General features: G+C 37.2%; 1 protein-coding gene across 1 annotated transcript in view; it reads left to right on the forward strand.

Moving 5' to 3' along the window:
- The first annotated feature begins 689 nt into the window (after positions 1–689).
- The window catches only part of GNAI1 (G protein subunit alpha i1), an 82663-nt gene continuing 63157 nt past the window's right edge, over positions 690–20195 (forward strand). The window contains exon 1 of the mRNA XM_044679561.1: positions 690–1110. Coding sequence (XP_044535496.1) covers positions 993–1110 — 118 coding nt within the window. The 5' untranslated portion in view covers positions 690–992. The remainder of the gene's footprint in view (positions 1111–20195) is intronic.

Here is a 20195-nt window from a genome sequence, read left to right on the forward strand (position 1 = left end):
CTTTTGCTGGTTTCTCTCCTCTCCCTTTCCTGCCTACAGGCCCCAAACGCCACAGACTTGGGATCTACACTTTGAGAACTCCCCTGCGGCTTTAGCAGCGGAGCTGGGCATGCTCAGACACCAAGGACTGGGTTTCTTTGGCTTCTAAGTTTGGCAGCTTCCTCCACCCCACTGAATCTGAACTGGCAGGTCTGCATTTGGGAAGTGCAAAAAAACCCAAGAGGAAATAAACCCATTTCTCACCGTGGTGGAAGGAAGGCGGGGAAGAAGGGATGACAGCCTAAGTGTGTGGATTTGCTTATTTCCCAGAACTTGACCCTTTTCCCCCAGAGGCCGAGAAGCCTGGTGCAAATTGGGGGAACGAGGAGGGGGCGCAGGCTTTTGCGCACTGGCCTCGGAAAAGGGGAGGGGGAAAAGAGTGAAGTGGGTGGGAAAGGAAATGCGGGGGCGCGCGCGCGTCCTGCAGAGGGAGGTGTTGTCCGAGTGCACGTGTGCGGGTGCGCGCTGTGGGGAGTGGAGGGAAGGGCAAGAGGAGGGGCCGCGGTCAGGACCAGGCTGGGGCGAGAGTACGCGGGCGCATTGCACTCCCGGGGAGGTGCAGCTACAGCAGCCCGAGCAGTATCGGCGGCGGCGGCGTCTGCGCGCTGGGGGCGGTAAATACTATCTGTATCAGTTTTGGCAGCTGCAACAGTATCCCCAGCTTTCCATCCTCCTGTCTGGGAGAGCTGAGGTGCCCCTCCAAGGAGGGGAGCTCAGGGCCTGACAATCCTCCACTGGATGCTGTTGGCACTCGCTTCGTAGACTCCTAGTTTCGCCAGTGGGGTGGACAGTGGGGAGAGCGCCCAGAAAAAGACGCCTTGGAACCTCTCCTGTCTTCAAGCCCACGAGCGAGCCCAGAGGCGACCGCGGGGGAGCTTTGCAGTTGAGATTGTGGAAGAAGAGGTAGACGTTGGAGGTGGAGGGAGGAACGGTCCTTCCCGACGCTCCGCAAGATGGGCTGTACGTTGAGTGCGGAGGACAAGGCGGCGGTGGAACGGAGTAAGATGATTGACCGTAACCTGCGGGAGGATGGCGAGAAAGCCGCCCGGGAGGTCAAGCTCCTTCTATTGGGTAAGGAGGAAAAACGCTTTGGGAGGAAGGCATGGGTTGAGGGTGTTGTCTACCACCACTGTAGTATTATGTTTATCTCAATTTGGGGGAAGGAGACGGACCCTGTGGGTATGGCTTTGCTGGGAATCACGAAAGGATCCCATTCTGCTGAGTTGAGCCTTTTCCTTGGAGCGAGCTGGTGTTGGGTGGGGTGGGGTGGGATGAGGGTGGGGGAAGAGTTAGTCTACATTGCCTCTTTTCCCTTGCCCATCATGCTCGGAGATTGGATGGGTTTCCGAAGACAGCTTGGAGGGAGCTATTGATATGCTTTCTTAAAGATGTAGACTCCTTCTCCAGAAGAGGTGGTGGTGGACATTTTTTCCCCCTATTTTTTTTCCTTTCCTTTTAAAGGACCTCCAAATGTACACAGAGGCAAGGAGTAGATCTGTTTGATGGTGTAGTGTATGGCTAGAGCAAAAGCCAGCCCTTTGGTTTTCCCCACCCCACTTCCCTCCTCCCTCCTAATGTGCTCATGAGAACTTGCAGAGGTTGGTTGTAGAGTAGATAAATTTTTTTTTTTTCCTGCTTTACTCCAAAGTCTTTTGATGCGGTCCTTATTAAAAAGACAGGATCGGTTTCATTGCAGAAACATGGCTTACCTGAGTCTGAGTGCATTTTTAAGATCTTTCCTTAAAAGTATATTTAGCCGTTTTCCCCTGGGAAGGGGCTTTAAAAAACAAAGCAAAACTCTTCCGAGGTGTTATCAGCCTCCATGCATGAGTGAAAGTCTTTGCAAAGCATTGTGTCTCGCTTTTACAAATGTGCCTTACATATTGAACTAAAAAGAGCATTTCCTAAGAATTAAGGTGGTAATAGTAATGTTTTTAAGCTTGCTAGAGCAGGCTATTATTGCATTAGAAGGCTGATATTTCTTGTTGCAAAGGAGGTGTAATTTTCTTCTACAGTCATTACTAAGGTGTTCAGTTATTGTTTTATGTAAAAAATGGCTATTTTGAAATCGAAAGTGTCATTTTGAAAAATAGTATAAAATAATTTTCCTAATGAGAGATTCTTTCCCCTTGCCCCATCTCTCTCCCTCTTTACCTCCCTCCCTCTCTACTCCCTCCCCCCTTTCCAGTTTAAGTGGTAAGTTTGTATGGAACTTGGAAAATATTTCGATTTTTTTTCCCATTTTTCATCTTGGTCAGCAAAATGCGTAGGGAAAAGTTGCTTTCCTTTATAGAAAAAGAAGATGAACCAGGTACTTGAATCGGGACTATATTAAGTAGAGGTTCCTTTTTTTTTTTTTTTTTTTTTTTTTTAATAAAAGGGTTCTCCTTTTCCCTTTTTAAGCACAAACTAATAGAGATGAAATTTAATATTTTCAGCCTGGAGATTCTTAGGTTATAAAGACATGCCTTTTTTTCTCCTAAAACAATAATGGAAGAAGAAAATGTACATGGGCAACCTTTAAATTTACTTTGCTTGATTTAATGAGTATTAAATAAAAGGAGACATTTGGTTAATTTTCCTGTAGTATGTATGAATGCATCAAACTTGGCAGGATTAAAAGTAGTGAATTGAGTAGAGAAACTGGAATTTTTAAGATCCAATCACCCTTTCTCTTTGTAATGGTTACTCTTTCTGAGTTAATACTATTTTTAAAAGTTTATGTAGCTATAAAGTTGCTGATAGGGTCAAGATATGTATAGTGTGCAACTTAATATCTATTGTCTTGTGGAAATGATCCTCTTTGGAGTTGGATGCTATATACAGCACATCCAAAGCAAAAAGACTTTCAAGTTTCAGGATGGTTGTTCTGAAATTCTCATATAGGCCCAGCTCAACTATCAGTTTGATATAACCATCCTACAATTTTAATCCTTCCCTCCCTTCCTCCCTCCCTCCCTCCCTCCCTTGGTATTGGTTCCAAGACAGAAGAGCAGTAAGGACTAGGCAGTTGGGGTGAAGTGACTTGCCCATGGTCATACAGGTGGAAAGTGTATCTCAGGTCAAATTTGAACCTAGCATCTCTTCTCTCTAGGCTTCTTTTTCTGACCCCTGAGCCACATAGCTGATCCCACCATCATATAGTTTTACTAAAACAAACTAAAAGTCAACTGGGAAAAATGTTTTATTAAAAAATAAGAAAAAATAAGAAAACATTGGTTTTAATTTCTTTTCTTTTTTTTTTTTTTAAACCCTTAACTTCTGTATATTGGCTCTTTGGTGGAAGAGTGGTAAGGGTGGGCAATGGGGTCAAGTGACTTGCCCAGGGTCACACAGCTGGGAAGTGTCTGAGGTCGGATTTGAACCTAGGACCTCCAGTCTCTAGGCCTGACTCTCAATCCACTGAGCTACCCAGCTGCCCCCGTTTTAATTTCTTTTGAAGAAGACCAGGGATTACCATATATATGTATATATATATTAAATATTATAATATACAATAGGTAGCACAATATATGGAATATTAGACCTAAAGACTCATCTTCTCAAGTTCAAATCTGGCCACAGACATTAGCGACCTTGGGCAAGTCATTTAATCCCCTTTGTCTCAGTGTCCTCATCTGTCAAACTGGAGAAGGAAATGGCAAACCACTCCAGTACCTGCCAAGAAAATCCCAAATGGGATCACAAAGATTCAGACAGAACAATTGGGAGCAAAAACACTGGGCTTGCAATCAGAACATCTTGGTATTAATCAATTTTTTAAACTTCCATGTCTGAAACTTCAGAGTACTCACACAGTCTTCATTTGGTACAGGTTTGGATTAAACTTCTTTTTCAGGTAGTGCTATGCCAATATAGATTATTATTTTTGATCTTGACTGACATTTCTTAGTTGTGTCACTTCAAAGGTTTTAACATCTCTGTAACTCAGCTTTTTCACTTGGAAAATGGCATTAATAACACATGAATATATTAGATAATTAACAGGAGGCTTTCAAAACATGTAATATTGTAGAAATACAGGCTATTTTTCAAAACAATTGTATTAATGACAGGTTGATAGTTTGAAAGCCTGAAGAGACTTTAGAGACCAAGTCCAAGCACTCATTTTTTTTACAAATAAAAAAAATTTAGGTCCTCCAAATTCCCTTTTTCCTAAGGGCATGCTTGTAATAATTAAGAAAAACCTAGGATTTGAAACCAAGTCTTCCTTCATATCCAACATTCATTCATTCTACCATGTTTTCCCCTCATTCAATGAAATTATAAAATGGAGGGATGGCTAAGGCCAGAGTCCTCTCTTTTTTGGCCACTGCCTCAGGGCTAATACTTGTTATATATACCTTGTATTAAAATATAAAATCAATATTTTTCTTTAATTTGTAGCATAATAAAAAATGTGAATGTTTGCAGCAGGTTATGGGTAAGATAATAACTAGTAAGCCTTTGATGTTTAGAAAATATCAAGAAATTAGATACTTTATACTAATTATATTAAAAATATTTCACAAAGGGGCCCGTTAGGTGGTTTATTGAATAGAGAACCAGGCCTGAAGACAGAAAGCACTGGGTTTAAATCTGACCTAAAACACTACTTCCTAGCTGTGATATTTTGTATTGATTTTAATACAGAAAGTAAAGGTTTAAAAAAAGAGAGAAATGTTTCCTAATAATTTTTCAGTACTCTTGGTGGGGATGTGAGGGAGTAGAAATGAGTTTCATTCACTTAAAAAAAATTGTTCTGGCTTTGGCTTGTCTTTACTCCACTATTCTCAACAGAATCATGGTCAACTCTCTGCATAACGCCTCCCGCCTTTGTTTTTACTCCTTCTAGTAATTATGCTAGAGTTACCCTTTAGCCCAGAGTTCTGCCATTTTCCTGACTAATAGTTCAGTAATTTCATAAATTTCCTTTTCTGGAATGTCTGAAAGCAGACTCTGATTTGACTTTAGGCTGCCAAAATCTGACCTTCTATAATATTTTGGCTTTTAAAAATGTGGTGGGTAGTTTAATCATTCCAGTTCAAAGATCCAAATGAATAAAATTATTTATCATTAACATATATGGCCACCATAATTTTCTGTCTAATCAAACACACTTTTATTAAGTACATAATATTTGCAAGGCACTGTGTTCTAGACTTTGGGGTACAAAAATGAAAAGAAATTAGCTCCTTTTCTTAAGGGAGTTATAGTCTATTGGGGAGGGATAGAATATGACATATACATAAATCAATATGGTAGAAGGAAAATTATAATTAAAATAATACAAATAATAGCTAGTATTCACCAAACTCTGTAAAGTTTACAAAGTACTGTATTGCAATCTCTGGGGGTAGACGATATTATCATCCACATTTTACAGGTGAGCAAACTGAGGTAGACAGATTAAACAGTTACCCAGGATCATGGAATTTGTGTCTGAGGCTGAATTTGAACTCAGCCTTGAGGTCCAGCACTCTATCTTTGTGATATCTAATGTGCTAATTTATTATAATAGCTCATTTTTGTATAGTGCGTCAAGGTTTACTTTGTTTGAATGGTTCTCTCATTTGAGTCTCCTAACAACCCAGTGAGGTTGATAGAGTAATGAGCAAGTTACTTAATATCCTTGGGCCTCAGTTTCCTCATGCAAAAAACAAGAAACTAGACTAGTTGGTCTTTCAGATTCATTCCATATATATCACTAATACTTTGAAAAAGTTTAAGAAATTTAAGTCCAAGAAAGTTGTTATTGCCCAAGATTATAAAAGTAAGTATCAGAACCAAAATTTGGACCCAAATCTGATGATTCTAGTTCTACTAGTTTTTCCATTTCTCCCTTTCCAGTGTGGTTGCAGAAGACTAGGCACAATATAATAAGAAATATGAGAGAAGAGAGATCCTTTTTAGCTAAGGAAATTGTGGGAGGCTTCCCACAATTCAAGATAAGAAAAGGTCTCTATGATTATGGAATAACCCTTCATTGAATACTTGGAGAATAGAGGACAAGAAAAAGAGGACTGCCTTTTAGACCCTAGTGGCAATATGAAATGAAGCAAGAGAAGTAGATTACTGGGGGAGCTGGGTGACTCAATGGATTGAGAGCCAGGTCCAGAGATATGAGAGGTTCTGAGTTCAAATTTGGCTTCAGATACTTCCTAGCTGTGTGATACTGGGCAAGCCATTTACCCCCATTGCCCAGCCATTACTTCTCTTCTTCCTTCGAACCAATACACAGTACTGATTATAAGATGGAAGGTAATGATTTGAAGAAAAAAAGACAGCCTAAGAAATTTGTGTTTTACACTCAGGAATACTGATGGTTTTGAGTAATTGCAATTTGGTCAAGACATCTGAGATTTTGCAAGATATATTAGTGAATATACTTTCTGCTTTATTGCAAGGAAATATTCATCCAGGTGAATTCTTCCCTACAAGTCACCTTTGCTAAGTGCACATTCTCTGAAGACCCATTTTTTTGGATCCTTGTGACATAAAAGGAAAACTGCATCTTTTGTCACTTTTTAGTTTGACTTCTGGTTTTCTCCTGACAGAACTTTGACATTAGAAATGATACTTTGGAAGGTGTGTGAAGGATTGGATTGTAGAAGAAATTCTATAAAAGTTTAGGTGATGGTATAAACTAAAAACTAATCACAGAACATTTTCTAAGGTAGAATGAGCAAGACTTTAAGAACTGACTAACTGTAGGTAATCAGAGAAGAGAGGGTTGACTGAGGTTTCAGTCTTGGTTTTGAACTTAATTGGTAGATCACCTTCCCTGATTCCCATTTGTGTGTGTGTGTGTGTGTGTGTGTGTGTGTGTGTGTGTGTGTGTGTGTGTGTGTGTGTGTGTGAGAGAGAGAGAGAGAGAGAGAGAGAGAGAGAGAGAGAGAGAGAGAGAGAGAGGGAGGGAGAGGGGAGGGAGGGAGGAAGGGAGGAAGGGTGTTAATCCCCATCTTTTGAGAATGAAGCCTTCAAAATAAATTTAAGGAAACATTCCCATTTACCCTATTTCCATAAAAATGGGGAGATTGTATGAAATATTTAGGCCTTTTTAGCTCCTTATTTCAATGATTGCATGAAAGTTTTAAATCTTTTTTCTTTTGCCCTTTACTCACCCATGAAGAGGACACAGTGATTCTTAAAATTTGGGTCTTACAAATAGAATTTGGAAGTAAATAGATTTTCGATAATTTATTCATTGACTGGACCACCATGGCATAGTCCAAGATATTAGCTCATTTATTAGTTTCTTGATTGTGATTTGGGTCTTTTAAATTTTTTTTTTGTTTTTTGTTTCATTTGGTATGCTTTAGCATTGGAAAGATTTCTCAGTATTTAAGTTAGGTAAGGTCATATTACAAATGCCTCTTTTAATTAAATTTAGAACAGGGTAGAGAAACCAGTTTTAAAAAGAAAATTTTCTTTTCATTTCATTTGGTTGATTTTCTTAAGGGAAAAAAATTCATATCTGAATGTTTTTTTTGGGGGGGAAGGCCACAATTAAATATTGCCACTTTTTACCAAAAGAAAAAATAGTCCCAACTTTCCGTACACCTAAGAGTGGATACATGCATATATATATATGTAAAATGCTAGATCATAGCAACTTTAGAATATGAACTTTTAAAAAAAGGAACATTTGTATACTTTAATGGTTCTCAGTTTTGTCAATTGCCTCAATTCAGTTTTTCAGTAGTCTAATCTTTATTAAACTCTATCTTCACAAAAAGGAGAAAAGAAGGTTATAGCTTTCTTCTGGGTTTTATATAAGTATGGTAGAAAGATCAAAATAACAGTCAATTTGTTACTAAGTATATAGCTTGACACTACCACCATCAATTTGCTGTTTGGAGTTTGGCAATTTTAGTCTCTTTGGCTTCCTTTGAATTTAACCCATGTCTTCCTTAGCGATCCAGACCAAAATTAGGTAATACTGGTAAAGCAATACTTGAATTGTTTGTATGTCTTTTATCTCTTTTGATTTGTACATATAAATATCTTTCCTCAAATGAACCTTACAGATGACCTATTTCACATCCTTTAACTTTACAGATGAACCTGAGGCCCAGAGTTCAAAATGGCATACTCATATTTTATAACCTCATTTACTAAAAAGAACTTAGAATTCAGAAATTAAAATTAATTTCCTTTTTTTAAAGAAAGAAACTAATATTTGAAAATGAGTAATATAGCTTCTCCTTGTTATGTGCTTCCTATATTGGCATGTAGTTACTTGAATTGAAATCACAAATTATATGAATATTTTTTAAAGTACTTAATTCCTTCAATCTCCATTTACAGTTATTTCACTTCTCACTTACAAATCTTGAAAGTAAGAATTACTGTTCATTTTTGTGGATGCATTTTACAAAAAGTTCAGGAGTGTAAGCCAAAAAAAGATCTACAAGTGTTGAATATGAAGAGAATTTCAAAGACTGATTATACCTCCTACAATATATATAGTATATGATTCTCCTCCTGTTATGGTCATTGGTTAAATAAATATTTAATCTATTTGTTTTTCTGATGAGTTTCTATTTTAATTTAATTAGATTATTGGGCTGTTTTTTTTTAATAATTTGAAATTGATTTCATACTAATAATTTGGTATTCTTGGGCAAATCATTTCACCTCATTGGGCTTTACTTTATTTGTATGTAAAGTGAAGTTCGATTAGATGATTTCCATAGTCTCTTTTGGTATATTTTATAATGTCATTTACCTTGTAAAACTCTGACTACAGCCAATCTAAAATTAGAAGAATATGTCTCACTAGCATACATACACACACATACATCTTATATCTGTCATGTATATGTATACAGACACATATATTTACCTAGTTGTTATCCCTTTACCCCAAACCTGGTCATAGATGTCACATTTATTAATAAGATCAATAGATTTGTTTGGCTCAGCAATCTTTTTATTTAGAAAAGCTTTACTCCCCAATTGCAGTTCCTTGAAGTGGTAAATTAAGCTGGATTTCTATATCAGTAAGTCTTTTATATCATAATTGTAGGGTTTTGTTAGTTTGCCCCATTTCCTAACCTCAACTTGTGAAGATATTTGAAAATAATTAAGGAGTTTGAGACTTAGTAGATTTAAATGTCAGGAGGGTGTGATGCCTCTGTTCAGGGCCTTTATTTCTAATATGCCTAGAGATAGGTTTACCTTACTATTTATTTCTCCTTAAAGAACATTGTAGAGTACTTTGCTTGAAGCTGAAAAAAAGAGCAAAAAAAAAAATCCATTTATATCCATTCATTCTGGACTCATTCAATTGAAACGGATCTCCAAAGATACTAATGATCACTTTCTTGCTAAATCTGATGGATTTTTCTTCATCTTTATCCTTCTTGACTTTTCGTAAGCATTCATTAGTGTCAATATTTCCTCCCCTGGATATTATTTCTTGACTAAGTTTTTAATTTTGTGGCATTGCCTTTGTAGTTCTTCCCCTATTCATCTCTGTTCCCAGGCTTCTTTGCTGGATCATCTTCTATAAAATATCCCCTAACTGTTGATGTGCTTCAAGGATCCTTTGATCTTGGATCTTCTCCACCCCCCCCCTTTTTTTCTATAATATTTAACTTACCATTTCCATCAGCTCCTCGTGATCTAGTCCTTAATTTCCACTTGCCTATTGGACACTTCGAACTCAACATCCCATAAGTTTATCATATTCAACATGTCTAGAACAAGCCTCATTATAGTTCCCTACTCCTCATGTCTTTGTGAACTTTATTATTTCCTTGGAGAACCCTACCATTCTTTTAATCCATCTTGAATCTTCATTCTCCTTGATCTCACATATCCAATTGCCAAGTTTGTTGATTCTGCCTCTAAAACAGTTCACAAATCCAACCCCTTCACTTTTAGCACAGCTGGTCCTCACATCCTTCAAAGCCTGTAGAGGAAGGAGACTAGTATAAGGTTTAGGGACATGTTGGGGCCAGGGACAGAGAAGCTAGAGCCCAAGGAGGAGCTCAAGGGGTGGGGCCAGCACATGGAGATCTGGCTACAACCAAGTGAAAGAAAGGGGGGGGGGTGCAGGGGGAAGACTCCTGGAACCTGTCATAGATCCAGACAGGAGAGGACAGGTGGGGAGAGACACACAGTATCCAGCACAGAAAGAGGAAAGACAGACATGGAGACTGGACATGCTGGCAGATGGGCAGAGTATAGCAAAGATTTCCCAGCCTGAAGGAAGATGCCAGGATGGCTCCATGCCTTTACCAACACCTTTTGCTCTTAAAGTTTTTTGGAGGGGCATGTTAGAGGAAGCTGAAGAGGGGCAGAAGTGAGAGAGATCACTGTACTGTACTGTAAAGTTAACAGACTTTTTGGGGGAAATGCAGATTTCCTTTAGAGTTCTTTAGGTAAAGTCAAATTTGGGTAGTGCTAATTGGCTGTCAATACTGTTTTATGGAGGGCCAAGTTCAACCTTGATGGGGAGGGAGGTGTCACATAGCTACCTATTTTTAAATCCAAGTTACTCAAATCTGGCAAAAAATAACCCTAATCTTACCATTACCTCAGATGCCATCTAATCCAACCCTTAATTTTTTCCAGATAACCAAACTGAAACTCTTGAAAGGTTAAGTGATCTACCAAACATCTCACATGTTTATAGATTATGAATTTTTGCTTTTCTTAAGAGTCCTTAATTACTGAAACTCTTTCCCTTGAGATTGAGTTGGAATAGACTTTAGAGGACTTCAACTCTTAACACCCTTATTTTAGAGATGACAAACTGAGGATTTAAACTACTTCCTCTGACTTTATCCTATATCAGTGATGGGCAACCTTTTGAGCTTGGTGAGTCAAAATTCGCCAAAAAACCAAGCATAACTCAGGTGGTGTGTCACTTTGAGAAAAAAAACATAAATTTTTGATATTTATAGTTTAAATAACAAATGTGTATAATTGTAACATATAACTGTATTTAATAAACCAAAATAGGTAAATTAATATAGGTAGAATTGTTATCTATAGTGCACAGAGTGTCTACACTACCCTACAGCAAATGTTTCATTCTCGGCATGCGTCCCCGTACTTCTCTGTATGTGGTTGCGTGTCCTCGAAAATGGCTACGCATGTCAGTGCTGACATAGTATCATAGGTTTGCCATCACTGTCCTAACATTGTTTCTCATAGCAGCCCTGGAAACACTGAAAAGTTAATCATTATTTGTCCTTTTAACATATACTCATTGGCCATATTCTTTAGAAAGTTAAAATATTTAGAAGTTGCTTTTTTTAAACCCTTAACTTCTGTATATTGGCTCCTAGGTGGAAGAGTGGTAAGGGTGGGCAATGGGGGTCAAGTGACTTGTCCAGGGTCACACGGCTGGGAAGTGTCTGAGGCTGGATTTGAACCTAGGACCTCCCGTCTCTAGGCCTGACACTCAATCCACTGAGCTACCCAGCTGCCTCAATATTCAGAAGTTTTAACCAAAATCCTTATCTCTACTAGTTCATTACAGTGATCAGAGAAGTTCCCTTTTCAAACTTTACCCAACTCCCTTACGGAATAATACTAGAGAGTATATGAATAGTAAATGAAATAAGTAGTGGCATGAATGGGCAACAAATTAACCTTTTTGATAGTTTAAAAATTGCTGCTCTCAGAAACCTGCCAATTTCCTATAGACCAGTGGTTCAAAATTTTTTGGCTCATGACAGTTTTATTCTTTGCTTTGAGAAGTACATGACACAATGAATGTTTAAGTTGGCAGCATTACAGCGCAGTTGGGAGACTTGCACATGTGCGTGTGATTGCAGTATGAGTTCTTTACATTTCCTGGCATGCCTACAAATGGTCCCGTAGCACAAGAAACACTACTGTAGCCTTTCATATCACAAAGCCTGAACCAACTATTTAACGATTTGGCCACTTAAGCTTTGTATGCTGACCTCTTTTCCCTAAGCTTTTGATAGATTCAAATTGCTAACTTAGGAAGGTTGCCATTTTTGGTTGAGATATCAAACTCTTTCACCTAAGTGATTATCTTTTGTATCTGTAGAGAAGACCCTGGAATTCTAGAACTGATTGAACAAATGATGTCTCGTTTCCAAGATCAACTCCTCAATTTTATTATTTGTTTTTCTTCCCCCAGAGAAGATGGTCTCTAGGAAGGGTTATCTGTGATGACTCCCCTTTGTTCCTGTACACAATTGATAGTTAATAGTAAATGTGTAGGTTGCAACAGTGTCTTATTATGGGTTTTAAAGACCAGGTGTGATAAATCTGTAGAAATAAACAGTACTTGTTCCTTCAGCACAAATATGGTAATGATCCATATATGTGGATGAATTTCCTTGATACTTAGATTAAATATTAAGAAGTAACTTAGCAGCAGTTAGGATCTCTGGATTCTAGTTTTGGCACTGGTGCAAACTAAATGTAACTGGGCAAGTTGCATACTTTTCGAACTTCGGTTTACTTATTTGTAAGATGAAGAGGTTCAACTAGGTGAATTCAGAAACTCTTGCCTTACTTGAGTAACATTGCCACAGATGTTTCTTTAAGACCTTTTCCCCCTCCTTTTTCCCCAGGGAGGTAAGTTATTAGTATAAATTATGAAACAATGAATTCCACATGAAAATGTTTTCTTTGGAAGACTTTGATTACTTTCAAGTAATTCTAAACCCTGACTTAAGTCCTATTTTGATGATTCAGATTCCTGTTTTTAAATCCAGAATTAACATCCTAAACTTCTAAAGTAAGACAAATAGGCAGTGTTGTATATTGGAAAGAGCACTGGCTACTGAATTGCAGGACTTGGGTTCAAATCCCATCTCAGATACTTATATAAGTGAAGCCGCCCACTGACTTCACAAAAGTTCCTAGTGGGTAGAACACTCAAAAAGGAGGAACCAGGGACTGAGAGAATAATGGGTTATGAGTTAACGTCTAAGGGAAGGAGAGCATAATTCAAGAATAAAGACACAAAGAAAAAGAAAGTTCCAGCATGAAGTAGTCAGACAGCTAGTTAGCTCTGGTGGGTTAGAGCTTCTGTGTTCAAGAACTCTGGTAGTTAAGAGCTTAACAGGAATGAAGCTCTGTTGGTGAAGAGCCTAACCCTTAGCTGGCATGCTGGTGTTTTTATTGGGGTTACAACAGTATAGGGGGAAGGGAAAATAATAATTATACAAGTGGTCTGGTACATTAACATTCTGAGGTAACAAGATATAAACTGTTGGATCCTAAGACAATAGGAATAGCGAACTGGTAGATCTGGAGTTCATATGTTAAGAGGAGACTGAGATAACTAACCAGTCTCGGGGAGTGTAACCTCAGGGAAGGGCTAGGAATCTGACAAGGTTAAGGTTTAATTTAACTCAAGATTACAGAAACCAATAATTAGAAATATTCTAAGAGTCACCATTTTGAGCACCCCTAAAATTAAGATTAATATATGCTTGGACTCCTACAATAAGTGTGACTTTTTTTTTTTTGGCAAATCACTTAACCTTTCAGATCTTCAGTTTGATCATCTGGAAAAATGGAGGTTTGGATTAGATGACATCTGAGATCCCTTCCTGTTCTAAATATTTGGTCTTATGATAGAATTGAGGTTATTTTTTACTAAATTTGAGTAACTTGGATTTATGTGATTTTTCCCACTAAGGTTGTGCTTGGTCCTCCATAAAACAGCATGGTCTAATCATTTACATTTCTCATCCACATTCCTCTTTGCTAGGTTAGTTCTATATTCTTTCATTAAAAGCCTTTCCTTAAGGCTTTTGTCTCTTGTTGCTCTTTGTGTTCTGGTATACAACCTCAAAGACATAAAACCTGAGAGGAATCACACAAATGAAAATCAATAGCTGTAATTGAGTTTTAGAACAAAATTAGCTTCTTCCTTTGATACCATCTGGGTAGCAAAACATTCAAAAATCTGAGCTTTGCTGTATATGTTGTACCCTAGGCAACTACCTAATTTTACTACCACCATTTTATTTTGTCCTTTAATTTTGCTTATTTGATTTGGGTTTGTTTTATAGTATAAGAGAGCTGAGGCAGAGGCCAAGTGATTTGCCCATGGCCAGAGTTCCATTGTGTTGGAGGCAAGATTTGAACTGAGTTCTTCCTGATTCTAAGGTTATCCATTTATCTTCTCTCATATCACCTTTTGAGTTTGGAAGATGTTTTCAATATTATATACATTGTTTCAATAACCCCTAAATGAAATGTTGAAGGTATCTAAGATTAAAAAGTATAGTGTGGGGGCAGCTGGGTAGCTCAGTGGATTGAGAGTCAGGCCTAGAGACGGGAGGTCCTAGGTTCAAATCTGGCCTCAGACACTTCCCAGCTGTGTGACCCTGGGCAAGTCACTTGACCCCCATTGCCTACCCTTACCACTCTTCCACCTATAAGTCAATACACAGAAGTTAAGGGTTTAAAATGTATATTTTTAAGTTCATTAATTATATCCATTCTCATTTGGCAGTAATGGTGTTACATCTTGAATATGTAGAGTTATTATGATCATGGTTTTAAAAACACCTGGGACTTTTAATGTAGCTTTTGGCAAATATTAATTCAAAAAGTGTGGTAAACTCTTTTGTGCCTTCCATAAAGGCACTAAAGAATAATTGGAGATAATGATATTGAGCTTTTTGTTTATGTGAAAGAAATATTCCATAGATAATATCAAGATCCTGATCAGTTTCTATTTTATATAAATAACCATTCACAGCTAGAGAAGTCTACCAAGTATCATGAAAGTTGATGGGAATTCTGAGCTGAGGCATTAAAAAAGCTAGGAAACTTTCAGGTGTAGGTGAAATCATAATTTTTAATGTCTCTCTGGGTTACCATTCTTCCTCCCCCTCAACTCGAACTTAAAGATTGGGTCCCTCTGGGGATGACTCTTCCAGATTCCAAATACTTTATAAATTCCTGCTCCTAAAACTAAAAGCTCATCAGTTGCTATGGATGTTTTTATACCCCTGACTAGTCAGTTAGAGGACACAATTAGCTGAAAGCAAATGCATATGTGGAGAACTGGCATTGTAAGAAGATGAGTAGGCAACAAAAATCCTCTGGAGTGTACTTTCTCACTAAAAGAGATTGGCTATGGAAAATGAACTTAGATTTCTTAAGTGGACAGGCACACACATAGGAAACATGGGCCATTCTGAGAGACAATTCATGCATTGGCTGCTGCAGGATCGTCAGTTTTGGTTTCCAAGTCCTTTATGGATGCTACTTTTATGATGGCTACTACTTTATGATGGCTACAGTACCTTCAATATTTTGTTCATCTGACATCTCGACAGTTTCAGAAAGAGCTAGAGCCTATACATATCCTAACTACAGTAGTAGTCATGGTTTTGAGAGTCTAATTCTTTTTTTTTTTTTTTTTAGACCCTTACCTTCTGTTTTGGAGTCAATACTGTGTATTGGCTCCAAGGCAGAAGAGTGGTAAGGGTAGGCAATGGGGGTTAAGTGACTTACCCAGGGTCACACATCTGGGAAGTGTCTGAAGCCAGATTTGAACCTAGGACCTTCCCTCTCTATCCCCCTTGACGGTCTAATTCTTGATCAGAACTCAACTCCAAGCTCTAGAGTCTAGGCTATGTTAATGGACTCCACTTTAGTCAGCTGGTAGACTCCTGTTAGAGGGTGTCAGATTTCCTTCCCTGTGTGTGTTTACTCTCTTAATAGGAGAAGTAGCAAGGTTAGGGGAGACAGCTTCCAATAGCTGTCTCTCTTCAAAGCAAACCAGCTTGCTTTTTATTTAGATCATAAACAGCATGACTGATCTCTTAGCAAATCATCATTTACCTTCATCCAGTGATCAATATCCTATTATTGTACAAGATGTACTCAGTCTGAAAAGGGATCACCCTTATATTCTATAATTTCATCAGCCTGATCTAGGAGGACTTAGTTGTGCAGAGGTTCTTTAATCATTCCTGCTATACTTTTAAGCCAAGGAATTACATCTTATTTATTCTCAGATTGTAGTAATGTTGCTATATTACTAACTGTGCTTACTGTTATTCTCCCTATCTTGTAAGCGACTTTAATTTCAAAAGAGACATGTTTTATGAGAAACTGTCACCTTCAGTATTCACCTAATTTGTCAGACAGCTTGTCAACAATTTGACCTCTTTTCTTACACTTATTATTTTTATTATATGGACTCATTTCTCAGAGATACTTACTTGATTAATGTGAAACATGTGCTAGTTCTTCTGGAAAAATAAATGGGGGGAATCTAGTAGAATATCACCCATAAGAACATCATAAGGATTTTCTAAGCTGCTTTTCCTGCCAGATAAAATATTACAAGTTATTAAAGCCATCCTAGAGAATAGGTTCTTTTTAATCTATTTCTGTCCCAGGCTGATTTTGTCTTATGAGATATAATACTCCCTTCCCTTCTCTTTTCCTGCTCTCTCCAACTAAAACAGAGGCATGACTTTATAGGAAAATATTTATTGATGCTGTTTTTCTTTTTAATCACACTCATTTATGATACTACCTTTTCCCCTCCAGTTGAAACTATTACATTAAAATGTCCAATATGGAGTAACAGCAAAATATATTAGCAGTCTTCCTTAGTTGCTCCTTGCCTTGCTGATGTGAGAAGGAAGAGGAGGGATGTTTTATGTGTTCTCCAGTATTTCTTAGCTTTTCCAGTTATTCAATTTGATTTACTTTTGTAATCTTTTCATTTACATTATTTGTTTGCTCTGTGTATTTTCTCAATTTTGATTGTCAGTTTGCATCTGTTCATACAGGTCTTCCCATCTTTCTTTGAATTACTCATTCATTACTGCAAATACTATTACATTTATTTCACAAATTTTTAATCTATTTGCTTAATCTCTCAGCCTCAGTTTTCTCATCTGTAAAATAAGATTATGAGCAGCTATCAGAGGCTTATAGGGATCAAATGAGATTTTATGTTTGTAAACCTATTATTGTAGTTATAATTGGAACTCTCATGGCTTTAATAGGTTTTAAATTATTTTTTCTTGGAGAACAGCTTGTGCATATTTTTTATCATATTTGCAGAATGACTATCAGTCTTATATATTTGTATTACAGCAGAGGCATGTGAGGAATTAAGAATCTGAGCAGAGATATTTGAAGTAACTTTTCTGCCTCATCCAGTTTTAAAGTACTCTTTTAAAAATGTAATTAAAAGCATTTATCTAATAGCAGGAGGTAGTACAATTTGTAATTTCAGAAGTTTTTTCCCTGTTGAAGGAAGGATGCATCCTCTCTTCAGTATTATTTAACATAATACTAGAAATACTAGTAATGGGAATGATAAAAAATAAAAACCATAAGTATTTGCAAAGGAAAGGTAAAATTATTCTTATATGCAGATGAATTGATAGTGTACTAATAAAACCCAGAACATCAGTAAGAAAATCATTTGAAACAATTAACAACTTCTGATAACTACAAGGATATAAAATAAATGCAAAAATTAATTTTATATAAACAAACAAAAACAGGAAGACATTATAAGAAAAAATCCATTAAATATAGGTGAAAATAAATATCTTTTAAAGACAAATAAAATTCATATAGATTCAAATATAATCTAATCTTTGCAGAAATAAGTAATAATTTTTACTGTCAAAATTGTTATATATGCATATAAATATATATAATAATCCCCATATCTAGTAATTAGGTTATGATCTATGCAAAAAATAAAACCAGCATAGTGAAAGTTAAAAAACATTCCTTGAAAACAGTATTTTTTTTTCAAAAATGAAATCTTTTCATAGTTTCTATAGATGTTTAACTGAAGGTTTTTGAGCCACAGTTACATGCTGGGCAGTTATCCAGAAAGGTTCAAAACATGAAGTACAAAGTAAAATACTTTGGTTTGCATTTTTGTAGGTGAAGATAAAAAAAAAAACAACAAAATATAGGTTACATTTCTTTAAGCATAAATTTCAAGTCCTGAATACAATTATTTAGGAAAGACATTTAGCATGCATTATTATCTAAATTTGTTTCTAGCTAGACAGTATATATATATATATATATATATATATATAATTGAACTATTCTATATTTTATTCCATATTTATTTTACTTTATTACAAATGTGTTAGCTCTTTTGTGTATGTGTATTAGTTTAGGTCACTTAATTAAATAGGGAGAATTTTTTTTTCAGATGGGTAGAAAAAAAAATTTTTTTAAACCACTAGACAAAAAACTTCTAAAAAGGAAAGAAAATCCCCATGTATGAGTGTAATTTAAAAGTTTGCAGTCATTGAAATATGTCTTGCTAATTTTTTAGGCGGTTGACTTTTTCACATGAATAAAAGTAGAACACTTTATCACTAGGTGTTGATTAGAAGAACAAGAAGCATCTTGTTTTAGTAGGTATCTATCATAATTACAAAAATAAATGTTTTATTGTAGAAAAGGAAGTTGTTTATATGTTTTGCTGACCTTTAACAAAGTATTATAATGCGTACTTTCTAATCCTGTATTTGTCCTTAATAGAGGCAGTCAGTGATGTATGTTCTAGGAGGAGGGAGGAAGAAAGGAAAATAGGAGACAGGAAGGAGGGAGGGAGAAAAAGAGAGACAGCCTGTGGCCACAGGAACTCTTCATTCCTTACACATAGACACCCCACCTACCTTTAGTTGCTTTGGGATTTAATAGCACTTAGCTCACAGAGATATTATGATCAGCAGAGATAATATTTGCATGGCACTTGGTACCTACAAAGTAGGTGCTTAATAAATGTTGTTCCTTCATTTCATTCTCCTCTTTCTCTCTCCTGAGATCATTACCCTCTTTTCTTCCTCCCAGTTACAGCTTCTGTGTAGAACAGAATCTTAGATGACAAGAGTAATAGTATAGACATAGAAGGACTGGAAGGGAGAGACAACCCTGTAATTGTACTTTCATTTCATTGCTTTTTCTTTACCCCACTTCTCAATCACAAGTTAGATACTTCCTACTTTCTAACACTATTTCCCTCCACTTTCTCTGCCATTTACCTGTACCTGCCTACTGTTCTTCCCTACGTGACTCTTCATTGCCCAGCTCTTGTGACTTTGCACTTGCTGTCTTCTGTACTTCCTAGAGTGTTTTTCCTCTCCTTCAATTTCTCCTTTCCATTCTTGGCCATCCTTCAAGACAGGTCAAATACCACCTGTTCTAGGACTTTCTTAACCCTCTGTATGGTACTTGTGCCTTCCCTCTGAGATTACCTTCCATTCACACTGTATATGTCTGTATGGAGTGTGCAAGGAGAACACCACCTCTGGAATGAGGGCTTGCAAAGCTCATCAACTTGTGTCTACCTGTCACCTAACTCACCTGTGGCTCCAAGAAGCTCTAGCATGCTCAGCAGCCCACACCCTAGTTAAAACTTATGGGCAGAAGGCCTTAAACTAGGTTGAGAGTAATCAAACCCTTCAGTGAATTATGGGCATGTCTTCCCAAGCATGAGAAGACTTCCCCTTGTAGAGCAGGGGGATGAGAAGGATTCTTCCAAAGGCCATGAAGGTAGATGAAGCAGTGTTGTAAAGTGCTTAGAGCTCACTCAGTCAGACATAAAAGACACAATGTCATCCTCCATATCCCAGTCCATCACCACTCCTGACTTTTTCTTGCCACTGGACTTTGGAAGAGAGAGTGAAGCTAATGATTTTGTGCAACTGTGCCTCACTTAAATTCACTTCACTGGAAAGTCAAGACATCACCCCATGATATCATTGGCCCTCTTCTGAAAAAATATGAACAACAATGTCTTGCATATAATTATTTGCATTGCCATGTGAGGGTATTGAGACCAGGGACCATGTTTTTGTTTTTACTTCGTACCCCAGTATTTAGCATAATGCATGATACATAGTATATGCTTTACAAATGTTATTATTGGACTCTGTTCCTCAGATGTAGTCCATTTAGCCTGCAGGCCACCTTCCCAGCCCCTCTACCCAGTGGTCTTAACCTCTTTACCTTATAATCTACATTAATGCCTCAAACAAAATGATTAAGATGGCCTGGGAATGACTTCCCTCTGTAACTTAGGTGAATCTTACTTCAGTCTCTTGTGTGCAAAGACACACCATATAGTTATCTATGTGTTGATTGATGTATGACTTTATTTTCCAAAAAGAACTAAGCAAAAAATTAGAAAGTATTAAAGCTTTAAAAACCCT

The sequence above is a fragment of the Gracilinanus agilis genome, chromosome 5 (genome assembly GCF_016433145.1).
Source record: "Gracilinanus agilis isolate LMUSP501 chromosome 5, AgileGrace, whole genome shotgun sequence".
Classification (NCBI taxonomy): domain Eukaryota; kingdom Metazoa; phylum Chordata; class Mammalia; order Didelphimorphia; family Didelphidae; genus Gracilinanus; species Gracilinanus agilis.